This window comes from Aythya ferina, assembly GCF_964211825.1.
Source record: "Aythya ferina genome assembly, chromosome: 28".
NCBI classification, from domain to species: domain Eukaryota; kingdom Metazoa; phylum Chordata; class Aves; order Anseriformes; family Anatidae; genus Aythya; species Aythya ferina.
The window spans coordinates 1,959,575-1,984,770 of NC_140325.1; the positions used below are offsets into that span (position 1 = coordinate 1,959,575).

The 25,196-nt window shown below is 67.6% G+C and overlaps 2 protein-coding genes across 3 annotated transcripts; one reads left to right on the plus strand and one right to left on the minus strand.

Annotated features, from left to right (window-relative positions):
• Positions 1-344: 344 nt before the first annotated feature.
• On the minus strand, positions 345-15,321 carry MAP3K12 (mitogen-activated protein kinase kinase kinase 12). Its single transcript, XM_084499999.1, has 14 exons — positions 15,212-15,321; positions 12,475-12,799; positions 11,794-11,977; positions 10,765-10,956; positions 9,525-9,683; positions 9,054-9,212; positions 8,212-8,320; positions 6,968-7,077; positions 6,209-6,325; positions 4,851-4,988; positions 3,599-4,049; positions 2,629-2,699; positions 1,448-1,709; positions 345-560 (listed from the first exon to the last, which is right to left on the minus strand). The coding sequence occupies exons 2-14, from the start codon at positions 12,794-12,796 to the stop codon at positions 468-470; spliced, it is 2,367 nt and encodes a 788-aa protein (XP_084356125.1). The 5' UTR covers positions 12,797-12,799; positions 15,212-15,321; the 3' UTR covers positions 345-467.
• Positions 15,322-17,605: 2,284 nt separating this feature from the next.
• On the plus strand, positions 17,606-24,776 carry TARBP2 (TARBP2 subunit of RISC loading complex). Of its 2 annotated transcripts, none has more exons than XM_084500028.1 (9): positions 17,606-17,722; positions 18,601-18,782; positions 19,718-19,823; positions 20,755-20,838; positions 20,990-21,062; positions 22,128-22,245; positions 22,334-22,461; positions 23,306-23,495; positions 24,113-24,776. In XM_084500028.1, the coding sequence occupies exons 1-9, from the start codon at positions 17,667-17,669 to the stop codon at positions 24,268-24,270; spliced, it is 1,095 nt and encodes a 364-aa protein (XP_084356154.1). In that variant the 5' UTR covers positions 17,606-17,666; the 3' UTR covers positions 24,271-24,776. The 2 variants fall into 2 exon arrangements, with proteins under 2 accessions (XP_084356154.1, XP_084356155.1); XM_084500029.1 differs by having other exon boundaries at positions 17,624-17,722; positions 18,613-18,782.
• Positions 24,777-25,196: the final 420 nt, after the last annotated feature.

The following is a 25,196-nucleotide window of genomic DNA, read 5'->3' on the forward strand; positions in this document are numbered from 1 at the left end:
TTTCTCTCCAATTTGGGGTGTTTTTCCACCTTTTCTGCTCTTGGGTACTGGTTTCCAGTAAGGACCAGCACCACCTCCTCCCCCAGGGCGGATTTTGAGGAGAGTGGGTGCCCCCCCCACCTTATTATTCCCCAAGGGGGGGTCCCAGCCCTCCCCAGTGCTCCCAGTTCCCCCAGTAACAGGGGTGGTGACACCCCCAGAAGGGGCTCAGCCCCTTGCCTCCCCCGCCCCCTTTCAGCAGATTTTCTCCCCCCCCCCTATTCCAGTAGGACCTACACCAACACAAGGAGCTGACAGACCCCCCCCCCCCCAAAAAAATACCCCCCCCAGAGACAGCACGGAGCTTTCTGTAGAGATCGATAAATATTTATATAAATATTTGGGGGCTGTACAAGTGTGTGTGTGGTGGGGGGGGGTGCAAGGTGGGGGGGGTGGCGGTGTTTTTTTTTGGGTGGGGGGGGTGTAGGTCACAGGCCGGGGGGGGCTGCGGGCCGGGGGGGGCCCTCGCCGCTGCCCGAGTGGTCGAGCTCCGCGCTGTCGCAGTCCGAATCCTCAGAGACCTGGGGAGAGTTTGGGGTGGGGGGGGGGTCAGACACCCTCGACCCCCCCCCCAACAGGGCTGGGGGGGGGCATTGGGACCCCCCCCCAGGGTTTTAATTGTTTCTGGGGGGTCCCTAACCCGTGGGATGTGGCCTCTGGGGCCCCCACCCCCTGCTATTGGGGGGTTCCTGGGGCCCCCCCCCAGTGATGCTGAGCCCCCCCCCCGTGGTGTGCAGTCCTGGGGGGGGTCTCCCCTGTTATTTCCTCCTGCCTGGGGGGGTCCACAACTGGGGAGACCCCCAACTGGGGGGGGGCAGCTGGGCCTGGGGTAACCCTGAGCCCCCCCTTTCCTACGGGACCCTGTTTGTGGGGGGGGGGAGCTCTGGGGGACCCCCTCCCTGGGGGACCCCTCCCTGTCTGCACCCAGCCCTGGGGTCCCCACTGCCCCCCCCCATCCACTGTGACCCCCCCAGGGGTCCTGGAGCCCCTCAGCACCCGTATTTAGGGCACCCCACTGCCCCCCCCATCCACGGTGCCACCCACCCATGGGTCCAGCACCCCCTGAGCCCCCACCCAGGGGTCACCCCCTTCCCACGAGGGGTCCCAGAGCCCCTCAGCACCCATCCTGCACCCATATTTGGGGCACCCCACTGCCCCCCCATCCCCTGCCACCCACCTGGGGGCCCAGGACCCCCCACCCAGGGGTCCAGCACCCCCTGAGCCCCCACCCAGGGGTCCCGGAGCCCCTCAGCACCCACATTTGGGGCACCCTACTGCCCCCCCCCCCCCCCCCCAGGTGTCCGGGACCCCCCACCCATGGGTGCAGCACCCCCTGAGCCCCCACCCAGAGGTCACCCCCACCCCACCCAAGGGTGCTGGGGACGGGATGGGGGCGGTGCACGCTTACCTTGGGGCTGACCCCCCCGTGGCGGCGGCCGGGTCCTTCTGGGGGGGGGGCGTCCAGGGGGATCTCGGAGCCCTGCGAGAGGAGGTCCTCGGAGCGCTCGTCGGGGCGCTCGTCCGTGTTGGTGCTGCCCACGTCGGGGGTGGCGCTGTGCGAGGGCTCGCTCGTGTGCCCCTCGTCCCCGTCCCCGTCCCCGTCCCCGTCCGAGAAGTTCTCCGAGCTGAAGGTCGACAGTGACTGCCGCTTGCTCATGCCCGGGGGCCACCTAAGTGGGGGGTGGGGGGGAAAAGTTATTGGGGGGGGGGTCTCAGCACCCATGGGTGCCCCTCAGGACCCATAGGTGGCGTGCTGGTACCCAAAAACTCCCCAGCACCTATCCTGGGGGGGGTTCTCAGCACCCATGGGTGCCCCCCGGCATCCATCGGTGGCGTGCTGGTACCCAAAAACCCCCAGCACCCATCCTGGGGTCTCAGCACCCATGGGTGCCCCCTGGTATCCATAGGTGGCGTGCTGGTACCCAAAAACTCCCCAGCACCTATCCTGGGGGGGAGTCTGGGTGCCCCCCAGCACCCATCCACAGCATCCCGGCACCCAGAAACCCCCAGCAGCCATCCTGGGGTTCTCAGCACCCATGGGTGCCCCCCAGCACCCATAGTTGGCATGCTGGTACCCAGAAACCCCCAGCACTGATCCTGGGGGGAGGGGTCTGGGCACCCACCAACATCCATGAACAGCATCCCGGCACCCAGAAACCCCCCAGCACTGACCCTGGGGGGGTTCTCAGCACCAATGGGTGCCCCCTGGCACCCATAGGTGGCATGCTGGTACCCAAAAACCCCCAGCACCCATCCTGGGGGGGAGTCTGAGCACCCACCAGCACCCATCTACAGCACCCTGGCACCCAGAAACCCCCCAGCACTGACCCTGGGAGGGTTCCCAGCACCCAAGGGTGCCCCCCGGCACCCATCTGTAGCATTCCCATACCCAAAACCCCCCAGCACTGACCCGGGGTTCTCAGCACCCATGGGTGCCCCCCGGCACCCATCTGTAGCATTCCGGTATCCAAAAACCTCCATCACTGATTCTGGGGGCTCAGCACCCATGGGTGCCCCCCGGCACCCATCGGTGGCATGCTGGTACCCAAAAACCAGGGTGTTTTTTTTTGGGGGGGGGGCAGCACCCACCTCTGCCGCAGCGGCAGCTCCACCTCGCTGTCCACTTCGCCCTCCTCCTCCTCCGACGACACCCCCCGCTTCTGGGGGCAAGGGGGGGGACATGGGGGTCTCTGGCTGCCCCCAGACCCCCCCCCAGACCCCCCCAGACCCCCGGGATGGACCCAGGGGTCCCGAAATGCCCCCCCTCCAAGAAGGGACCCCGGTCTGTTTGACCCCCCCCCCAATGCTGGGCTGGATCCTGGGGGGGGTCTTCCCCCCTCCCCAATTTCCAACCTCCCCAAAAAATAAGGGACCCCCCCAAAAAAAAATAAGGCACTCCCCCAAAATAAGGGACCCCCCAAAAAAATAAGGGAACAGCCCCCCCCAAAAAAAGGACACCCCCAAAAAAATAAGGGACCCCTCCCAAAATAAGGAACCCCCCCAAATAAGGGATACCCCCCCAAAAATAAGGGACACCCCTCCAAAATAAAGGACAACCCCAAATTAAGGGACCCCCCAAAAGAAAAATAAGGGACCCCCCCAAAAAAAATAAGGGACTCCCCCCCAAAAATAAGGGACCCCCTCCCCAAAATAAGGGAACCCCACCCCAACATAAGAGACCCCCCCCCCAAAAAAAATAACGGACACCTCCCCAAAATAAGGGAACCACCCCCTGAAATAAGAGACCCCCCCCAAAAAAAATTAGGGACCCCCCCCAAAAAATAAGGGACCCCCCCAAAAAATAAAGGACCCCCCCCAAAAAAAATAAGGGACCCCCCAAAAAAATAAGGGACCCCCCCCCCAAAAAATAAGGGACCCCCCCAAAAAAAATAAGGGACCCCCCCCAAAAATATAAGGGACCCCCCCAAAAAAAAATAAGGGACCCCCCCAAAAAATAAAGGACCCCCCCAAAAAAAACCGAGACCCCCCCAAAAAATAAGGGAACCCCCCCCAAAAAATAAGGGACCCCCCCCCCAAAAAAAAGCCCCCCCCCACTCACCTGGCCCCTCGTGACGGCCGCCCGGTACAGCAGCGCCGCGGGGGTGAGATGCTGCCCGGCCCCCCCTCGCCCCCCCCGGGCGGCCCCGCTGTCCCGCTCAGGCTCCCCGGGGGTGGGGGGCTGCGGGGGGGGCACCCCTTGGGTCCCCTCCGCCCCCCCCGGCCCCACATCGGGCACGGAGGCGGGGGGGGGTCCCGCAGCCTCCAGGGTGCCCCCGAGGAGATCGGGGCCGGCGGTGGCCGCGGGGGGGCCGGGAAGACCTCGGGGGGGGCCGGTTTCGGGGCCGGCTTCCCCGCAGCCCCCCCGGGGCCCCCCCGTTTTCCGGTGGCGCCCCTTGGCTCGGCGGCTGCGCCCCGGCGAGGGGGGGCCCTTGGGGCAGCCGGGGAGGGTCACCTGCGCCATGGCCGCGTCCAGCTTGGGCAGCAGCACCTCCGGCTTCAGGATGTCAGGGCTGGGGGGGGGGGACACACACACACACATATGGGGGGGGGGACACAGCAGCGCCCCCCCCCAACACCGGCATTCCTTTCGCAAGTGGGTGATGCGCACCCAAAATGCGCCCCCCCCCCCCTTTGTCCCATGGGGGTGTGCGCCCGTGGGAGGTCTCCAAGGGGACCCGAAGGGATCAGGGCGCATGGGGTTGTGCCCCCCCCCCCCCAAAAAAAAAAAAAAAAAGGACTCTGGGCATCTGCACCCCCACCCCAAAAGGGACACAGGAACCTGCACCCCCCCCCCAGAGACCTACAACCCCAGAGCCCCCCCCCAAAAGGGACCTAGGAACCTGTACCCCCCCCAGAGCCCCCCCCGGGAACTGCAACCCCAAAGCCCCCCCTCAAAAAGGAACCCAGGGACTTGCACTCCCAGAGCCCCCCCAAAAGGGACCCAGGGACCTGCACCCCCAGAGCCCCCCCCCCAAAAAAAAAAGGACCTAGGAACCTGTACTCCCCCCAGAGCCCCCCCCTCAGGGACCTGCACCCCCAGACCCCCCCCCCAAAAGACCAAGTCACCCAAGACCCCCCCCCACCCCAATGAGACCCCAGTGTCCCACCTCGCCCCCCCACCCCCCCAAACCCCCCCCCATCCCCCAAACACCCCCCCACCCCCCCCACCCCACCCCACCAAACCCCATTCCCATTCCCCACCTCAAAGCCCCCCGCACCTTGACCTCACCCCCTCCAGCACCCCCCCCAGCCCCAATACTCAGGGAATTCCCCCCCCCCCACCCCATAACCCCCCCCGGGGGGGGGCGCACCGCTTGCCGTGGGGGGAGAGTTTTTGGGGGACGTTGCGCTTTTTGATGAGGGTCTCGACGGCGTTCCCGTGCAGGAGCCCCCGCGGCGCCCGCGGCTTGAACAGCCCCGGGTAGCGCTTCTCCAGCGCCTGCTCCCTCCTGGGGGGGGGCACGCGTCGGTACCGACCCCCCCCCCCAATTGGGGAAGGGCTCGGGGTAAGGGTGGGGAAGGGCTGGGGTGGGTATAGGGGTGGGCGTGGGTGTGGGGTGGTCGCGGAGTGGGTGTAGGGGTGGCAAGGGGCATGGGATGGCCATAGGGTGTATATAGGGGTGGCCGTAATTGTGGGGTGCATATGGGGTTGGTCAAGGCTATGGGGTGGATATAGGGGTGGCAAGGGGCATGGGGGAGGCCATGGGATGGATATAGGGGGTGGTCATAGCCATAGGGTGCATATAGGGTCGGTCAAGGCCATGGGGTGGATATAGGGTTGGCTATGACCATAGGGTGGCCATGGGATGGATATAGGGTTGGCTATGACTGTAGGGTGGCCATGGGATGGATATAGGGTTGGTTGTAGCCATGGGGTGCATATAGGGTTAGTCAAGGCCATGGGGTGGATATAGGGGTGGCAAGGGGCATGGGGGAGGCCATGGGATGGATATAGGGTTGGCTATGACCATAGGGTGGCCATAGGGTGCATATAGGGGTGGCCATAGTCATATAGGGTTGATCAAGACCATGGAGTGGATATAGGAGTGGCCAGAGTCATGGGGTGCATATAGGGTTGGTCAAGGCCATGGGGTGGCAAGGGGCATGGTGGGGGCCATGGGATGGATATAGGTTTGGTCAAGGCCATGGGGTGCATATAGGGGTGGCCATAATCATGGGGTGCATATGGGGTGGGTCAAGGCCATGGGGTGGATGTAGGGTTGGCCATGACCATAGGGTGGCCATGGGGTGGCTATAGGGGTGGTCATAGCCATGGGGTGCATATAGGGTTAGTCAGGGCCATGGGGTGGATATAGGTGTGGCAAGTGGCATGGGGGTGGCCATGGGATGGATATAGGGTTCCCCATGGGGTGGCCACGGGGGGGGGGAACTGGGAATGGCAACGGCCACGGGGCACCCATGGGACAGAGCTGGATGTGGCCACAGGGGACAGGTAAGGGCTGCCCACGGGGTGGGTGTAGGGACCCTATAACCACGGGCTGACCCTAAGGGGTGCCTGCGGTGCGGATAAAGGGGTGCCCGTGGGCTCGGGGGTGGCGTGGGTGCGGCTGTGACCCGGGGACCCCCCCTGCCCTACGGCACCCGGCTACGGGGGACGCTTGGGGTGCTGGGGGGGTGCTCAGGGGGGCTTTGGGGGGGTCCCGCTCACCTGAGCAGCTCCTTCTCCTTCAGCTCCAGCTGCAGCATCAGGGCGCTCAGCTCCATGTACAGGTTGTTGGCGCGCTCCAGCTTCCGCTCGTAGTGCTCCCGGATGTCCAGCGCGTGCCTGGCACCGGGGCACCGGGTGTCAGCACGGGAACCCCACGGGAACCCCAAGGAACCCCATAGGAACCTCACAGGAACCCCATAGGAACCCCATGGGAAACCCATGGGAACCCCATAGGAACCCCACAAGAACCGCACGGGAACCCCATGGGAACCCCATAGGAACCCCACAGGAACCCCACGGGAACCTCATGGGAACCCCATGGGAACCCCACGGGAACCCCACAGCACCCCACAGCCCCTCCACCCCATGCAAGGCACCCAAAAGCTCTCCCCCTCCCGGCACCCCCTCCCCAGATACTCCTACCCCTGGTATCCCTCTGCTACTGGCACCACCGTCCCTCTGTCCCCATGTCCCTGTGCCCCAAGTCCCCATGTCCCCATGTCCCTGAGTCCCTATATCCCCATATTCCCATGTCCTCATGTCCTCATGTCCCCACGTCCCCATGTCCCTGAGTCCCCATGTCCCTGTATCTCCATCCCACATCCCCATATCCCCATGTCCCCATGTCCCCACATCCCCATGTCCCTGCGTCCCCATATCCCCACGTCCCCATATCCCTGTGTCACCACCTCCCCATGCTCTCATATCCTCATGTCCCCATGTCCCGTGTCCCCATGTCCCCGTGCCCCCCGTGCCCACCGCAGCTCCTCGCGCCGGCGGTTGATGAGCTCCTCCTCGAGGCGGTGCAGACACGTCCCCTCCGACTTGATCTTCTCGAAGTGCAGCTTCACCTCCTCCCGCCACTCCGCCTGTGGCACGCGGCACCGCTCACTGGGGGCACTGGGACGTACTGGGCATGGGCGCCTGAGCACTGGGATGTACTGGGCACGGTGACCTGAGCACTGGGATGTACTGGGCATGGGCACCTGAGCACTGGGATGTACTGGGCACGGTGACCTGAGCACTGGGATGTACTGGGCATGGGCACCTGAGCACTGGGATGTACTGGGCACGGTGACCTGAGCACTGGGATGTACTGGGCATAGATCCCCTGAGCACTGGGATATACTGGCTATGACCACCTAAACACTGGGATATACTGGTCATGGCCACCCTGGCCACTGGGCCGTACTGGACACAGCTACCTGAGCACTGGAATACACCGGGTATGGCAATTCCAGGCACTGGGATGTACTGGGCATGGCCACCTGAGAACCGGGATATGGGCAAGGATCCCTTGGGATCCCCCCCCCAGCAGCTGCAGGCACCGACTGCCCCAGTATGGCCATGGGACGTGGAGGGGGTGTCCTGCAGGGCTCAGGGTCCCTGGGGTGCTGAGGGTCCCTGGGTACCCCCATGGCGCTGGGTGACCCTGGGGTGCTGGGTGTCCCCGTGGCACTGGGTGTCCCCAACGTGCTGGGTGACCCTAGGGTGCTGGGTGTCCCCATGGCACTGGGTGACCCCATGGCACTGGGTGACCCTGTGGCGCTGGGTGACCCTAGGGTGCTGGGTGTCCCAATGGCACTGGGTAACCCCATGGCACTGGGTGACCCTGGGGTGCTGGGTGTCCCCGTGGCACTGGGTGACACCATGGCACTGGGTGACCCTAGGGTGCTGGGTGTCCCGATGGCACTGGGTATCCCCATGGCACTGGGTGTCCTCCATGGCACTGGGTGACCCTGGGGTGCTATTACCCTATGGTGCTGGGTGACCCCATTGTATTGGGTGTCCCCGTGGCACTGGGTGACCCCGCGGCACTGGGTGACCCCATGGCACTTGGCATCCCCATGGCACTGGGTGACCCTAGGGTGCTGGGTGTCCCCATGGCACTGGGTGTCCCCATTGTGCTGGGTGTCCCCGTGGCACTGGGTGCCCCCATGGCACTGGGTGACCCCAGGGTGCTGGGGGTGCTGCTGGGGTGTCCCCAGGGTGCCGCCGGGTACCTGGGATTTGAAGTAGGTCTCCTGGGGGGTGGAGAGGACGTCGGCGGAGGCGATGTCGAGGTGCAGCAGGATCTGCCGGAAGGACGGCCGGTTCCGGGGCTTGCTGTTCCTGGGGGGGGGTCGGCACGGCGCTGGGTGCTGGGGGAGCCTTTTGGGGCCGCGGGCGGGGAGGGGTGCACGGGACACAGCACCCAGCGACGTGCTGGGTGCACCCCCAGCCTGGCACCCCACGGGCACGGCCCCCAGGTATGGGGACAGCCAGGGGAGGGGCGATAGGATGGGGTCCCCGGTGTTGGGGTGCCACTGGAAGGTCCCCAAGGTGCCCAGGGGAAGGTCCCCATGGTGATCCCTAAGGTGTCTGGGGGGGGTTGCCCCATGGTGTCACCCCCTGAAGGTAGGGGTGTCCCTGGGCATTGTCCCCAAGGGGTGTCCCCACGCAGGGTCCCCATGGGGTGTCCCCATAAAGTACCCCTGTGCCCACAGTGTCCCCATGGGGTGTCCCTGTGGGATGTCCCCATGGGGTGTCACCATGCAGGGTCCCCATAGGGTGTCCCCATAAAGTACCCCTGTGCCCAAAGTGTGTCCCCACAGGGTGTCCCCATGGGGTGTCCCCATTCAGGGTCCCCATGGGATGTCCCCATGGCGTGCCCCTGTGCCCACGGGGTGTCCCCACGGGGTGTCCCCATTCAGGGTCCCCATGGGTTGTCCCCATGGTGTGCCCCTGACCCCCAGTGTGTCCCCACGGGGTGTCCCCATTCAGGGTCCTCATGGGATGTCCCCATGTCGTGCCCCTGTCCCCACGGGGTGTCCCCACGGGGTGTCCCCCCCTTGTGCGCACTCACCAGCACTGGCGCAGCAGCACCTTGAAGCCGTCGGGGCAGCCGGAGGGGACGGGCAGGTGGAGGCTGTTGCTGCCCACGCCCCAAATGATGGCCGAGGAGTCCACGTCCTTGTAGGGGATCTCGCCCGTCAGCAGCTCCCACAGCACCACCCCGAAGGACCTGGGCGCAGCGTCACCCACGGTCCCGGGCACCCCTGGTGGCCTCACCCTGTCCCCTCAGTCCCCCTCCACTCGCCCCCAGTGTCCCCTCCCTGCTGGTGTCCCCGATGTCCCTACAAAATCCCCCTCAACCTCCCCGTTGTCCCCATCCCCGTTCCCCTGCGCTGTCCCTGCTGTCCACCCCCTGTGTCCCCAGTGCCCCCGGTGTCCCCAGGGTTGCCACCAGCTCCCGGTAGCCCCCGTGTTGCTGCGTCCCCGGTGCCACCACGGCTCCCTGCTGTCCCCGAGGTCCCCGGTGTCCCCGTGCCCTCACCAGATGTCGACCTTCTCGGAGACGGGCTCGTTGCGGATCACCTCGGGCGCCATCCAGGCCACGGTGCCAGCGAAGGACATCTTGGTGCTCTTGTCGATGAGCTCCTTGGAGGTGCCGAAGTCGGAGATCTTCACCACGTCGTCGTAGGTGATCAGCATGCTGCGGGGGCAGCCACTCAGCGCCGCGCCAGTGCCACGGGCACGCGGCTGCTGTGAGCGGTGTCCCGTCGTGGACGTGCCACCACCCACGGGCACGGCACCGCCGCGGGCACGCAACTGCCATGAGCGTGGTGCTGTCATGGGCAGGTCACCACCACAGCCACCATGGGTCTGCCACCACCACCACCAGTACCATGGGCATGGCACCATCACCACCACGAGCACGGCACCACCAGCACCATGGGCATGCCAACACCACAACCACGAGCATGGTAGCACCACCAAGAGCACGGCACCACCACCATGAGCACAGCACCACCACCACAAGCGTGGCACTACCAGCACCATGAGCATGGCACCACCAGCACCATGGGCATGGCACCACTGCCACCACGGGCATGGCACCACCACCATCACCATGAGCATGGCACCACCATCACAAACCTGGAACCACCAGTACCATGGGCATGGCACCGCCACCACCACCACAAGCATGGCATCACCACTACCAGCACCATGGGTATGGCACCACCACCACCACCACCACCACCATGAGCATGGCATCACCAGCAGCATGGGCACAGCAACACCACCACCACCACATGAGCACGGCACCACCACAGTCATGCAACTGCCATGGACACGTCACCACCATGGGCACGTCACCGCCATGGACGTGCCACCACCATGGTCATGGCACCACCGTGGGCATGGCACCACCATGGACAAGTCAATGCCATGGATGCATCAATGTCATGGGCACGGCACCACCATGGGCACGGCACCACCATGGGCACAGCATCACCGTGGACATGTCAGTGCCATGGGCATGTCACCACCATGGACACGTCAATGTCACGGGCACAGCACTGCCACGGGCATGGCACCACCACGGATACATCACCGCTACGGCCACGGCACCACCGGGGACACGCAGCCACCACGGACAAAGCCCCACCGAGGGCACAACCACCCCACAACCACGCACCCAGCACAGCCACGGCCCCACCACCACCACCACAGGCACCGCCGCCGCCCCCCCGGCACCCGCGGGTGCTCCCCGAGCCCCCGTCCCCGCTCACTTGGGCGACTTGAGGTCGCGGTGGATGATCTTGTGGAGGTGCAGGTAATTCATGCCGCCGGCGATGCCCATGGACCAGTCGACGAGGAGGGAGGGGGTGACCTTGCGGCCGGCGCGCAGCACCTCGTAGAGCTGGCCCTGGGCGCAGAACTCCATGATGATGCAGTAGCAAGGAGCCTGGGTGCACACCCCCCTGCCGGCACAGTGGCACCGTCAGCGGTGCCACCGGGTGCTGGGGGGGCACCCGGCTGGACCGGGGCACCCAGCTGCACCCCGGCACCCACTGATGTCCCCCTCTCGCCGTCCCCAGTGTGCTCTGTGGCACACGAGGGACCTGTCCATGTCCCCATGTCCCCGTGTCCGTGCCGTGGTGGTGTTCCCCGCGCACGCTGCGTCCGTGGGGGCACCCCAAAACCATGCCTGTGGCTTGCCTGTGCCGTGTCCATGCACCATGCCGTGTCCATGCCGTGTCCATGCCATGCTCATGCCGTGTCCATGCCCACACCACGTCCGTGCCCCATGCTCCTGGTGTTCCCCACGCTCCGTGTCTGTGTCCGTGCCCCATCTGTGTCCATGCCCATGCTCACGGTGTCCCCGTGCTCCGTGACCACCCCATGGCCACGTCTGTGCCCCATCCATGCACATGCTCCATGCTCATGGTGTCCCCATGCTCCGTGACCACCCCATGGCCATGTCCTTGCCTCATCCATGGCCATGTCCGTGGTGTTCCCCATGCCCCTTTCATGCCCATAGTGTCCCCATGCTCCATGACCACACCACATCCGTGTCCCTAACCCATCCATGACCATGCTCTTGGTGTCCCCGTGCTCCGTGACCACCCCATGGCCATGTTCGTGCCCCATCCATGCATATGCTCCATGCTCATCGTGTCCCCACGCTCCATGCCCACACCGTGCCCATGTCCCTGCCCCATCCACGTCCATGCCCATGCCCTTGGTGTCCCCATACCCCACCCCCCACACCACATCCCTGTCCCCGGTGCCCCCCCCGTGCCCCTGCCCGCGCTCACTTGAAGGTGATGATGTTGGGGTGCTTGAGCTTGCGCAGGTGCTTGATGTCGGTCTCCTTCAGGTCCCGAACCTTCTTCACCGCCACCTCCTCGCCGTGGAAGCGGCCCAGGAAGACGGCGCCCTGCGCCCCGCTGCCCACCCACTGCAGGTCCAGGATCTCCTCGAACGGCACCTCCCAGGGGTCTGCGGGCAACCCCCCCAGCCCCGGCACCCCCGATTTGGCCCCCGCGTGCTGGCACGGCCGGGCTGCAGCCCCCCCCCCCCAACCTTGGGCACCCCAACACCCCCATCCCGGCCCCGCCGCCCCCTCCTCTGCCCCGCTGCCCCCTCCTTGCACCTCTCCCTGCCCTGCAGCCCCCTCCCCACTTTTTACCCCTGCACCCCCAACCCTGCCCCACTATACCCATTATCACCCCACTGCCCCTTTCTTTCCCCATGGCACCCCCTCATCCCCTTTGCACGCTCCCTGCCTCGTCGCACCCCGCTTTGCCCCACTGCCCCCCCTTTGCACCCCTTTTCCTGCCCCCCATCCCCCTTTTCCCCCCATTCCTGCCCCCTTGCACCCTTCATTGCTCCACTGCCCCCTTGCAGCCTCTCAGCCCCATTGCACCCCCAGCTCCCCCTGCACCCCCAGCCCCATTGCACCCCCCCAGCCCCACTGCGCCCCCCCAGCCCCTCACCCTCGGGCGGGTGCTTGTGTTCTGCAGCGTAGGCTTTCCCGATCATGCTCCAGACGGGCTTGAGGCACCCGAAGAGCCCCTCCAGGAACCCCCCCGCCGCCTGGCACCGCAGGTGGGCACCCTCGGGTGCCAGCGGCCCCGCAGCACCAGGCTCGGGGGCGCGGGGGGGGCCACGGCGGGGCCAGGCCTCGGGGGCGGCGGGGATGGGGGGGGGCCCCTCGCGCAGGGCGCACTGGGTGGGCGTCAGCTCCTGCTCCGGGGTCCCCTCCGAGGCCACCGCCAGCGAGGGCGACGGCGTCCGCGTCTCGTGCAGGCAGGCCATGGCCTGGAGGGGGTGGGGGGGGCAGCTGCATGTGTCGGCACCCCCATGGGTGCAGCTGCACCCCCTGCACCCGCGTGCAACCCCCCCTGCATGCACCCGTGTCCCCCTGTGTGCACGCTCAGCCCCTTTTTTGCACCCGCACTCCTTGCACGCCTGCACCCCCTGCATGCACCTGCGTCTGTGTGCGCCCCCCCTGCACCCGCGTGCACCCCCCTGTGTGTGCGTGCACCCTGCTGCATGCACCCACCTGCACGAGTGTGCACCTGCACCCCTTGCACCTGTGTGTGCATGCACGATAACCCTGCACGCGTGTGCACCTGCACGGGTGGTGCACTTCCTTGCATGCACCTGCACCCACGTGCACCCCGATGCGTGCACCTGCACCCCCTGCATGCGTGCGGCACCCCCCGGCGTGCACCTGCAGCGCTTGCACGCGTTTGCACCCCTTGCACATGTGCATCTATGGCCCTGTGCCTCCTGTACCCGTGTGTGCACCTTGCATGCACTTGCGCACCACTGCACTTGTGTGTGCAGCCCATGTGCATGCACCTGCATCCGTGTGCACACTTTGCACGCGCTCACACCCCTTTGCATTTGCGTGCAACCCCGTGTGTGCACCCTGTGCATGCACCTGCACCCCCTGCCCGTGTGCATGCCCTGCATGCACCAGCCCCCCTTTGCACCCTCGTGTGCAACCCCATGCACACACCCCATGTGCACCCTGTGCATGCACCCACACCCCCTGCACCCGTGTGCACACCTTGCACGTGCTCACACCCCTTTGCATGTGTGTGTGCAACCCCGTGTGTGCACCCTGTGCATGCACCTGCACCTGTGTGCATGCACCAGCACACTTTTGCACCCACATGTGCAACCCCCTGCACGCACCCTTGTGCATGCAGTGCATGCACCTGCACCGCCTTGCACCCACGTGTGCACCCCTTGCACCAGCACCCTCACAGATGCCCGGCTAACCTCGTGCAACCCCTGCACCCACTCGTGCACCCCCTTGCACGCGCATTTGCACACCCGCACGTGCTGTTTGCACGCGTGGGGGGGGTCAAAAGGGGGGTGCAGGAGAGGGGACGCATGAGTGTGCAAGGCCGTGCACGAGTGTGCAACGCACGAGCGTGTGCTGGGGGCTGGGGGGAGACTGAGGCAGGGCTGGGGGGGGCCAAGGGGGGGCCCCCGGCTTCTGCTGGGTCGGGGGGGGGCCGGGAAGGCTCCGCCCCCCCCCCCCCCCCGAAAATTTGGGGGGGGGGGGGGGGTTGGGGGTTGCCGTGGCAACCGGGGGCGGGCTGATGAGGTCATCACTAAAATTAGGGGGGGGTGAGTCACCGGGGGGGGGCGGGGCTTCACCCCGGGGACCCCTAGACGGGGCGGGGGACCGGGGGGGGCCCCGCCCCTTCAGGTGCCGTCCCCCCCCCCCCCCGTGGGGCCATCACGTCACGCGGTGACGTCATCGCGGCACGGGTGGAGCTCCCCCCCCCCCCCCCCGGAACCCCCCCTCTGGGAAACTGAGGCAGAGAGGGGGAGGGGAGGGGGGGCGGGGGGTCTGTCGCGACATGCGACATGCGACAGGAGCCGTGTCGCGACAGCGCGGAGCTGCGGGGGGGGGGAGGAAGGGAGAAAGAGCGCCCCCACGCCGCCGCCGGCGCCGCGGCATGTCGCGACAGAGCACCCTGTCGCGACATGTGTGTGCGCTGGGTCACGGGGGGGGGCACACGCGTGTGCACAGCCCCGTGGGGGGGGGGTCGTGCGGGGGTCCCCACGCGTGTGCAAGGCCCTGCACGTGCATTTTGGGGGGGGGGGGTGCACGCGCGTGTGCAAGGGGTGCACGCGCACCCCCCCGCGTGCAAATCGCCCCCCCCGCCCCCCCCACGGGACAGGGTTGCCCACGCTTGTGCAAGGAGGGGGTGCACCCCTTTTATTGGGGGGGGGGGGGGGGGAGCGCATCCCCGTGCCCACGCGTGCAAGGAAAGGAGGAGGGGGGGGATGTTGGGGGGGGGTGGGGGCGGTTTGCACGCCCCCACCCCGCGTGCCCACGCGTGTGCAAGGTGGGGGGGGGGGTCACGGACTGGGGGGGTGGTGGGGGGGGGGGGGGGATGCACGGTGCGGGGGTGGGGGGGGGATGGGAGGGGGGTGCACGGTGCGGGGGCGCCCCACGCGTGTGCAAAACGCGGGGGGGGCACACTCAGGGTGGGGGTGGGGGGGGGCACACGCGTGGGCGAGAAGCCCCGGGCCTGGCCGTGCCCCCCCCCCCCCCCCTCCCCCCCCTTCCTCCCGGTACCGGGCCCCATCCACGGCGCCGCCGCAGCCCCGGTGCTGCTCCCCCCCCCATCCCCATCCCCAAAAAATGATGCTCCCCCCCCCCCTCCCAACCCCCCCCACCCCCCCTCCCGGTGCCGCCGGTACCTGGGGGGGGTCCCCGGGGCCCCGCTCCGCCTCCGGGGCCGGTGCCGGTGCCGCCGCCGCCGCTGATCCCGGGTTAATCCCGGGGGGAGCGGGGACCGGGAGGGAGCTGGGGGGGGTTGTGGGGGGGGGGGGATTACCGGGTGCTAAAGCGGAGGGGGGGGGGGCGGGGATGTGGGGGTGGGATTGGGGGGGGGGGGGGGGGTCGGTACCGGGGCCGGTGCCGCGGTCAGGGCGAGCGGCTCGGAACGGCCCCGCCCGGAGCTCGGCCCCGCCCCGGCCCCGCCCCGGCACCGGGGACCGGGAGCCACCGGAACCGGGCCCCGGGACCCCCCCCCCCTTCATCACCCCCCCCCAGCCGGGACAGGTGGCACCGGGACCCCCCCCCACCACACACACCCGGTATCCAGCATCACCCCCCCCCCCCCCCAACCCCGCGGCATCCCCCCTCCAACCGGTAGCGGTGGCACCGGGACCCCCCCCCCAAAGCACCGGGACCCCCCCCCAAAACACCGGGACCCCCCCCCAAAATCACCGGGACCCCCCCAAAAAAATACCGGGACCCCCCCCCCATTTATCCATCATTACCACCGGGACCCCCCAAAGCATCAGGACCCCCCCCCCACCCGGTAGCGGTGGCACCGGGACCCCCCCCAAAACACTGGGAGCCCCCCCAAAAAAAACCGAGACCACCCCCTAAAGCACCGCGACCCCCCCCCCATTTATCCACCCCCTCCCCCTCATTACCGGGACCCCCCCAAAGCATCAGGACCCCCCCACACCTGGTATCGGTGGCACCGGGACCCCCCCAAAAAGCGCCGGGACCCCCCAAACCACCGGGACCCCCCCCAATAATACCGGGACCCCCCCCCCAGTAGCGGGCAGCCCCTAAAATCCTCCCCCCCCCCGGTCCCAGTGCTCCCAGTCCTGTTTGTCCCCAAGGGGGGGGCTCCATCTGTCCCCAGCAGCCCCCATCCCCCCCCCGTCCGTCTGTCCCCGTCCGTCTGTCCCCGTGTCCCCCCCCCACGTGTCCCCATCGCCCCCGTGTCCCCCCCCATGTCCCCATCACTCCCGTCCCCTGTCCCCATGTCCCCAATGTCCCCCCACGTGTCCCCATCACCCCCATGTCCCCCTGTCCCCATGTCCCCCTGTCCCCCACCCCGTCCCCCAATGTCCCCCTGCCCCCCGTCTGTCTCCATCTCCCCCCGTGTCCCCCCCGACCCCTGTCCCCTGTCCGTCTGTCTGTCCCCAATGTCCCCCCACGTGTCCCCATCACCCCCACACCCCCCCGTGTCCCCCCATCCCTGCCATGTCCCCCTGCCCCCCCCATGTCCCCCTGCCCCTGTGTCCCCCTGTCCATCCCCATGTCCCCAGTGTCCCCCTCTGCCCCCCCATGACCCCATGTCCCCCTGCTCCCATCTGTCCCCATGTCCGCATCACCCCCCTGTCCCCCCCCGCCTCCCCCATGTCCCCATGTCCCTGTGTCCCCCCATCTGTCCTCATGTCCCCCCCCGTCCCCGCTGTCCCCCTGCCTGTCCCCAATATCCCCCCATGTGTCCCCATCACCCCCTTGCCCCCCATGTCCCCCTGCCCCCATGTCCCCAATGTCCCCCCATGTCCCCCCAACCCCCCCATGACCCTGTGTCCCCCTGTCTGTCCCCCTGCCCCCCTGTGACCCCATTTCCCCCTGCCTGTCCCCATGTCCCCAATGTCCCCCCATGTGTCCCCATCACCCCCTTGCCCCCCATCACTGCCATGTCCCCCCCTGCCCCCATATGACCCCATGGCCCCCTGGCTGTCCCCATGTCCCCATCTGTCCCCCCGCCCCCCCATGTCCCCATATCCCCGTGTCCCCCCATCTGTCCCCATCACCCCCCTGTCCCCTGCCCCCCCATGTCCCCATGTCCCCAATGTCCCCCCACGTGTCCCCATCACCCCCATGTCTCCCTGTGCCCCCCCATGTCCCCATGTCCCCCTGCCTGTCCCCATGTCCCCCCATGTCCCCCCCGCCCCCTGTCTGTCCCCCTGCCCCCAATGCCCCCCCCCATCACCCCCATGTCCCTCCCTGCCCCCCCATGTCCCCAACGTCCCCCCCTGCCCCCCCAATGTCCCCCCCTGCCCCCCCCATGACCCCAATGCCCCCCCCATCACCCCCCCTTCCCCCCCACCCCCCTTCCCATCATGCCCCATGGCTCAGGAGGGGGGGGTGGGGGTGTTGCTGGCTCCGTACCACCGCGCGCGGAGCCCCCTGGGTAGCGTAGTCCCGCGGCAACCCCTGGGGGCGTGGCCCCGCTCCGCTCCTCCCCGGCGGACTACACTTCCCATCACCCCCCGCGCGCGCGCGTAGCGCCCCACCCCTCCCTTTTTTTTAAACCCCGCCCCTTCCCAGCATGCCCCGCGGCCGGGCCCGGCGCCCCCTGGCGGCGGCGGCGGCGGCGGCGGCCGGAGCGCGGCGGGGATGAGCGAGGAGGGGGCGGGCGGCGGGGCCAGGCGCAGCGGCGGCGGCTTCCCCAGGTAACGGGAACCCCCCCGCACCGGGAGCCCTCCCCCGGGACCCGCCCCGCGCCCCCCTCCCTCCCCTCCCTCAGCACCGGGCCCCGGGGAGGCCTCGGGCCTGGCCCCCCCCCCCCCCGCCCTCCCTCCCTTCCTTCAGGGCCTGGTGCCCCCCCCCCCTTTGGTGTCCCCCCCGCCCCCGTGGCCCCGCCTTTGCGTTCCGCCTCCCTCGGGTTCCGCCCCCCCTCACCCCGCCCCCCCCCCCGCTGTCCCTGTCCCGGTGTCCCCAGGAGCGGCCACCCCGTGTCCCCAAGCGCTGCCACCCCCTCCCCGCGTCCCCAAACCCCCTCCCCATGCCCCCAACCCCCCCCTCCCATCTCACCAGCCTTGTCCCCATGTCCCCAAACCCCCTCCCCACGCCCCCAAACCCCCTCCCCGTGTCCCCCCATCCCCTCCCCATGCCCCCAAACCCCTTCCCCGTGTCCCCAAACCCCCTCTCCACGCCCCCAAACCCCCTCCCTGTGTCCCCAAACCCCCTCCCCACGCCCCCAATCCCCCCAAACCCCCTCCCCGTGTCCCCAAACCCCCTCCTCTGTCCCCCCATCCCCTCCCCATGCCCCCCCAAACCCCCTCCCTGTGTCCCCAAACCCCCTCCCCTGTCCCCCCCATCCCCTCCCCGTGTCCCCAAACCCCCTCCCACATCACACCAGCCTTGTCCCCATGCCCCCAAACCCCCTCTCCGTGTCCCCAAACCCCCTCCCTGTGTCCCCAAACCCCCTCCCCATGCCCCCAAACCCCCCTCCCCACGCCCCCAACCCCCCTCCCCATGCCCCCATCCCCCTCCCCGTGTCCCCACGCCCCTCTCCCCTCCCGGTGTCCCCTGACGGGCCTGGTGGCAGCCCTGTCCCCAGCCTGGAGCAGATGCTGGCCTCCAGCCCCGGGAAGACGCCCATCAGCCTGCTGCAGGAGTATGGCACGCGCATAGGGCGCACCCCGGGCTACGACCTGCTGAAGGCCGAGGGCCAGGCCCACCAGCCCAACTTCACCTTCCGCGTCACCGTCGGGGACGTCAGCTGCACCGGTGGGTGGCCATGGAACCCTACGGAACCCCACAGAGCCCCCTAGAGTCCCACAGAACCTCATGGCACCCCATAGAACCCCACAGAGCCCCACAAAGCCCTGTGGCGCCCCACTGAGCCCCACAGAACCTCATGACACCCCACAGAACCCCACAGAACGTCATGGCACCCCACAGAGCCCCATAGAGCCCCACAGAACCTCATGGCACCCTGTAGAACCCCACAGAGCTCCACAGAACTCCACAAAGCCCCACAGAACCCCGCAGCGCCCCACAGCACCCCATGGAGCCCTACAGCACCCCACGTTACCTCATAACTCCCTGCGGTGCCCCACAGCACCCCATAGAACCCCACAGAGCCCCACAAAACCTCATGGCACCCCGTAGAACCCCACAGCACCCCACAGAGCCCCATAGAACTCCACAAATCCCCATGGCACCCCACAGAGCCCCACAGAACCCCACGGCACCCCGCAGCACTCTATGGTGTTCCATGGTGCTCCATAGCACCCCATGGAGCCCCACAGTGCCCCCTGGCATCTCACAGCACCCCACAGCACCCCACAACTCCCCACAGCACCCCACAAATTCCCCATGTTACCCCACAGTGCCCCACAGCACCCCATGGAGTCCCCCAGGACCCCCCAGCACCCCATGGCACCCCACAGTGCCCCACAGCACCCCACAGAGCCCCATGGTGCTCTACAGCACCCCATGGAGCCCTACAGCACCCCACAACTCCCCACATAACCCCACAATTCCCCAAGTCACCCCACAGCACCCTTCCCCTCCCCCATACTCAATTTAGGGCCCCCCCCTCCTCATTTCCCCTGGGTTTCCGGGGCTCCCCCGCTGCCCCACCCCATAACTGGGGTGCGAGAGGGTTTGGGGGGGGCCCAAAAAACGAGCCCACCCCCCTTGTGTCCCCCTCCCTATAGGGCAGGGACCCAGCAAGAAGGCGGCGAAGCACAAAGCAGCCGAGGTGGCCCTAAAGCTGCTCAAGGGGGGGGACATGCTGGAGCCCGGCGCCCCCGAGGAGCCCAGGTTGGGGGGGGGGCACCCCAAAAGGCTGGAGGGGGGTCGGGGTGCGGGGTTTGGGGGTGTTGAGCAAATGGGGAGGGGATTTGGGGGTGTCCAGGAAGGGGTTGTGGGGTTTTGGGGGGGGCTTTGGGGGTTTGGGGGTGTCCAGGAAGAGGCTGGGGGGGGGTTGGGGAGCCTTTGGGGGTGCTGGGCTAATGGGGAGGGGATTTGGGGTGTCCATGAAGGAGTTGGGGGGAGGTTTGGGGGGGTTTGGGGGTGCCCAAGGGGTGCTGAGCAAATGGGGAGGGGATTTGGGGTGTCCAAAAAGGGGCTGGGGGGGGTTGGGGGGCTTTGGGGGGGGGTTGGGGTGCCCAAGAGGGGTTTTGGGGGGTGCTGGAGGGGGTTTGGGGGCGCTGGGAGGGTTTGGGGGTTTCTAGGGGGGGGTTTGGGGGCACCTGAAGGGAGTTTGGGGTTGCCTGGAGGACGTTTGGGGGTGCTTGGGGGGGGTTGTAAGTGCCCTGGGGGGGTTTTGGGTGTCCCTGGGGTTGCCGGGGGGGGGGCTGTGAGGGTCCCTGGATGGGTTTTGGGGTCCCTGGGAGGGTTTAGGGGTGTCAGGGGGGGGTTGTGAGGGTCCCTGAGTGGGTTTTGGGGTCCCTGGGTGGGTTTTGGGGTCCCTGGATGGGTTTTAGGGTCCTTGGGTGGGTTTTGGGGTGTCTGGGGGGGGTTGGGGATGCTTAGGGGGGGTTGTAAGTGCCCCAGGGGGCGCTTGGGGGTCCATGGGATTGCCAGGGGGGGTTGTGAGGGTCCCTGGATGGGTTTTGGGGTCCCTGGGAGGGTTTTGGGGTCCCTGGGTAAGTTTTGGGGTGCCTGGGGGGGATTTGGGGTACACGGGGGGGGGGGTGGGGTTTTTGGGGGGGCCGGCTCGGCCGTTAACGTGTCGCCTTCTGTTCCCAAGCTCTCCTTTCCCCCCAGACCCCCCCGTGGAGCCCGGCCCTGCCGCCGCCCCCCCGCCCCCCGCTGTGCCCCCCCCTTCACCCAGGTGAGGGATTGGGGGGCACCCAGAGCCCCCCCCCCACATCCCCCTGCACCCCCAGACCCTTCCCCAACCCCCCCAAACTGGGGGTGAGTGGTTTGGGGGGGGGGTTTAGGGCTGCCCCCCCCCTGACCCCGTACCCCTCTGCCCCTTGTAGGGGCACCCCCCTGGAGGCGAAGGCGCCCGTGCCCCCCCCCCAATCGGAGTGTAACCCCGTGGGGGCTCTGCAGGTGGGTGCTGCGGGGTGTGGGGGGGGAATTTTGGGGTCGGGGGGGGCTTTTTGGGGGCTGCCAGCCCTGCTGGGGACTGTTTCAGGGTGTGGGGGGGGCTCCTTTCGGGGCTGGGTGTCCCCGTTTTGGGGGGGCGGTCCTAGTTTGGATGTGACCGTGGATATTTGTGGGGGGGCTTGTTTGGGGCTGGGATTTGGCCCGTTGGGGGGTTTCTGCCCCTATTTGGGGATCAGTTATCCCCATTTTGGGACCAGTTACCCCATTTGGGACTGGTTTTCCCCATTTTGGAACTGGTTTTCCCCATTTCGGACCGGTTACCCCCACTTTGGGACTGGTTATCCCCATTTGGTGACCAGCAATCCCCATTTGGGACCGGTTACCCCCACTTTGGGACAGGTTTTCCCAGTTTTGGGACCGGTTATCCCCATTTGGGACTAGTTTTCCCCATTTGGGACTGGTTATCCCCACGTTGGGACCGGTTATCCCTATTTTGGGACCAGTTATCCCCATTTTGGGACCGGTTACCCCCACTTTGAGACCAGTTATCCCCATTTGGGATTGTTTATCCCCATTTTGGGACCATTTATCCCTGTTTTGGAGCCGGTTATCCCCATCTGGGACCGGTTACCCCCACTTTGAGACCGGTTATCCCCATTTTGAGACCGGTTATCCCCATTTTGGGACAGGTTATTCCCATTTTGGGACCAGTTACCCCCACTTTGGAACCAGTTATCCCCATTTTGGTGAGCGACCGCATCCATCTGGGTGTGAGGAGCAGATTTGGGGCTAACCATCCTTGTTTGGGACCACTTTGGGGTTGGGGGGGACCCTTTTGGTGCTGCCCATTCCCATTTGGGTGCGCGTGTGACCCCCTGAGCCTCGCTGCCCTCCCCTGGTGCCCCCGTGCCCATTTTCACCCCATCTGCCCCCATTTCAGCCGCACCCTCTCCCATTTTCAAGACCGCAACCCCTTTTTTGGGTCAATTTCTCCCCGTTTTGAGGTTCGCCCGTGCCCGTACCCAACCCTAACCCTTTCCCCGTGCCCCCCCCGTGCCCCCCCCCCAGGAGCTGGTGGTGCAGAAGGGCTGGCGCCTGCCCGAGTACACGGTGACGCAGGAGTCGGGGCCGGCGCACCGCAAGGAGTTCACCATGACCTGCCGGGTTGAGCGCTTCGTGGAGATCGGTACGGGGCCGGGGGGGGACCCCAAAAGGCCTGGGGGGGGTCCATGGGACGCAGGCTCACGGTGTGACCCCCCCCCGCCCCCCCGCAGGCAGCGGCACCTCCAAGAAGCTGGCGAAGCGCAACGCGGCCGCCAAGATGCTGGTGAGGATCCACAACGTGCCCATGGAGCCGCGGGAGGGCAGCGAGGCCGAGGTGGAGGAGGATCAGTTCTGCATGGTACGGGGTGTGGGACCCCCCCCCGGGACACCCCGAGGGGTTAATGGGGTCACGGGGGGGGAGCATGGACACCCCAAGGGGATAATGGGGTCATGGGAGGGGGGAAAAGGACACCCCAAGGGGTTAATGGGGTCATGGGGAGGGGGAAAAGGACACCCCAAGGGGTTAATGGGGACATGGGGGGGCAACATGGATACCCCAAGGGGTTAATGGGGCCATGGGGGGGGGAACGTGGACACCCCAAGGGGATAATGGGGTCATGGGGGGGGGGAAAGGACACGCTGAGGGGATAATGGGGACATGATGGGGGAATATGGACACCCCAAGGGGATAATGGGGTCGTGGGGGGGGAATATGGACACCCCAAGGGGATAATGGGGTCGTGGGGGGGGAATATGGACACTCCCAACAGGGACACGGAACCCCCCCAAGACACCCCGAGGGGTTAATGGGGTCATGGGGGGGGAGCATGGACACCCCAAGGGGATAATGGGGACATGGGGGGGTGTAGACACCCTGAGGGGTTAATGGGGACATGAGGGGGAACATGGACACCCCAAGGGGTTAATGGGGATATTGGGGGGGTGTGGACACCCCAAGGGGGGCACGGAACCCCCCCAGGACACCCTGAGGGGGGGCACGGAACCCAAACCCCAATATCCCCAGGAGGGGGGGGCCCTGCCTGGGTGTCCCGGCAGCCCCCATATCCCTGGCAAGCCCCCATACGGGGACCCTGAGGTGCCCCAAAAGCATCCCCACATTTAGGGACCCCTCCCCACGCCACGTCCGTCCCCGCGGGGGGGGTCCCTGCGGCCCCTGAGCCCCCCCAAATTTGTCCCCCCAGGCTGGCCCCCGGCTGGAGGGGCTGCGGGGCCGCGCCGCCGGCTGCACCTGGGACTCGCTGCGCAACTCGGCGGGCGAGAAGATCCTGCAGCTGCGCAGCCACCCCCTGGCACCCATGGGTGCTGGCGCCTGCGCCCTCCTCCAGGAGCTCTCCGAGGAGCAGAGCTTCGCCATCAGCTACCTCGACATCGGTGAGCGCCCCCCCCACATCCCCTCCTGCCACCCATGGGTGCCCCAGCCAAGGCTTTGGGGTGCTTTGGGTGCTGCGGGAGGGGCTGACGGTGTCCCCCTGTGTCCCCCTTGTCCCCCTATGTCCCCTGTGACCCCCCGTGTCCCCTTTGTGTCCCCCTGTGTCCCCTTTATCCCCCTGTGTCCCCCTGTGCCCCCCTTTGTCCCCCCGTGCCCCCCTTTGTCCCCCCTGTGTCCCCTTTGTCCCCCCGTGCCCCCCTGTGCCCCCCCATGTCCCCTTGTGTCCCCTGTGACCCCTGTGCCCCCCTTTGCCCCCCCATGTCCCCCCATGTCCCTCTGTGTCCCCCTATGTCCCCTGTGTCCCCCTATGTCCCCCCATGTCCCCCTTTGTCCCCCCATGTCCCCCTTTGTCCCCCCATGTCCCCCTTTGTCCCTCTTTGTCCCCCCTTTGTCCCCCTGTGCCCCCCATGTCCCCCTGTGTCTCCTTTGTCCCCCTGTGTCCCCCTGTGTCCCCCCATGTCCCCCGTGCCCCCCTTTGTCCCCCCATGTCCCCCCTGTGCCCCCCCGTGTCCCCTGTGTCCCCTTTATCCCCCTGTGTCCCCCTGTGTCCCCCCCCCAGATGCGCTGAGCCTCAGCGGGCTGCACCAGTGCCTGGTGGAGCTGTCGACGCAGCCGGCCACCGTGTGCCACGGCGCCGCCCCCTCCCGCGACGGCGCCCGCTCGCAGGCGGCCCGCAACGCCCTGCAGTACCTGCGCATCATGGCGGGGGGCAAGTGAGACCCCCCCCCCCGGCCTCACACCCTTCCCTCGGCGCCCCCCCCCCCCCGCCACCCTCGGCCGGACGGACCCACGGACGCCCGGACGGACCCACGGACGCCCGGAGCCAACGGGGAGACGCAGGCGGAGCCGGGGAGCTCCAGGGGGAGCCCCGCAGCCACCCCTACCCCCACCTCCACCCCCCCTCAAGGAGAAAACCTGGACCCCCCCCCCCCGCCGCCGCCGATGGACACCCCGGTGGGCGCCCGGCCCCACCCACGGACACCCAGACGGACGCCCGGACCCACGGACGCCCCCCCCCGTGGGCACCCGGACGGACTCTGGGACGCACGGACAGACGCACGGACAGACACACTCAGGCCCCAGACGGACCTCAGGGCCGGGGGGGGAGGAACACCCCCCCCCCCCCAAAAAAAAAAACACAAACTTGCCCCCCCCCTCCCTACGGGTGAGGCGGGTCCCTGGGCAGCAGCCAGCCCCCAGGAATAAAGCTGGGGGGTTTGTAACCGCCCCGCCTCGGCGTCTTTTTGGGGAGGGGGGGGCGCGGGATGGATTGGGGAGGGGGACGCAATTAATGGGGGGGGGGGTTGGGGTTACACCAGGGCGAGCGGTGGGGGCTGAGCGGCGCCGGTTTATTGAGGGGGGGGGCTGCGGAGCGACGGGCACGGGGCGGCGGCGCTGGCACAGCCCCACGGACGGACGGATGGATGGATGGATGGACGGATGGATGGACAGACGGACAGACAGACGGACGGACGGACGGGCGGACGCTCAGCGGCGGCGGCCGAAGCGCTGCGGGGTCGCCATGGTCCAGAACGGGGCTGTCGGAGGGTCCCAGCTGCGGGGGCTGAGCCGGGCCAGGGCCCCCGGCCCCCGGGGAAACCTGGACGGGTGGGGAGGGAGCAGCCGCTGGTACCCGCCGGGGG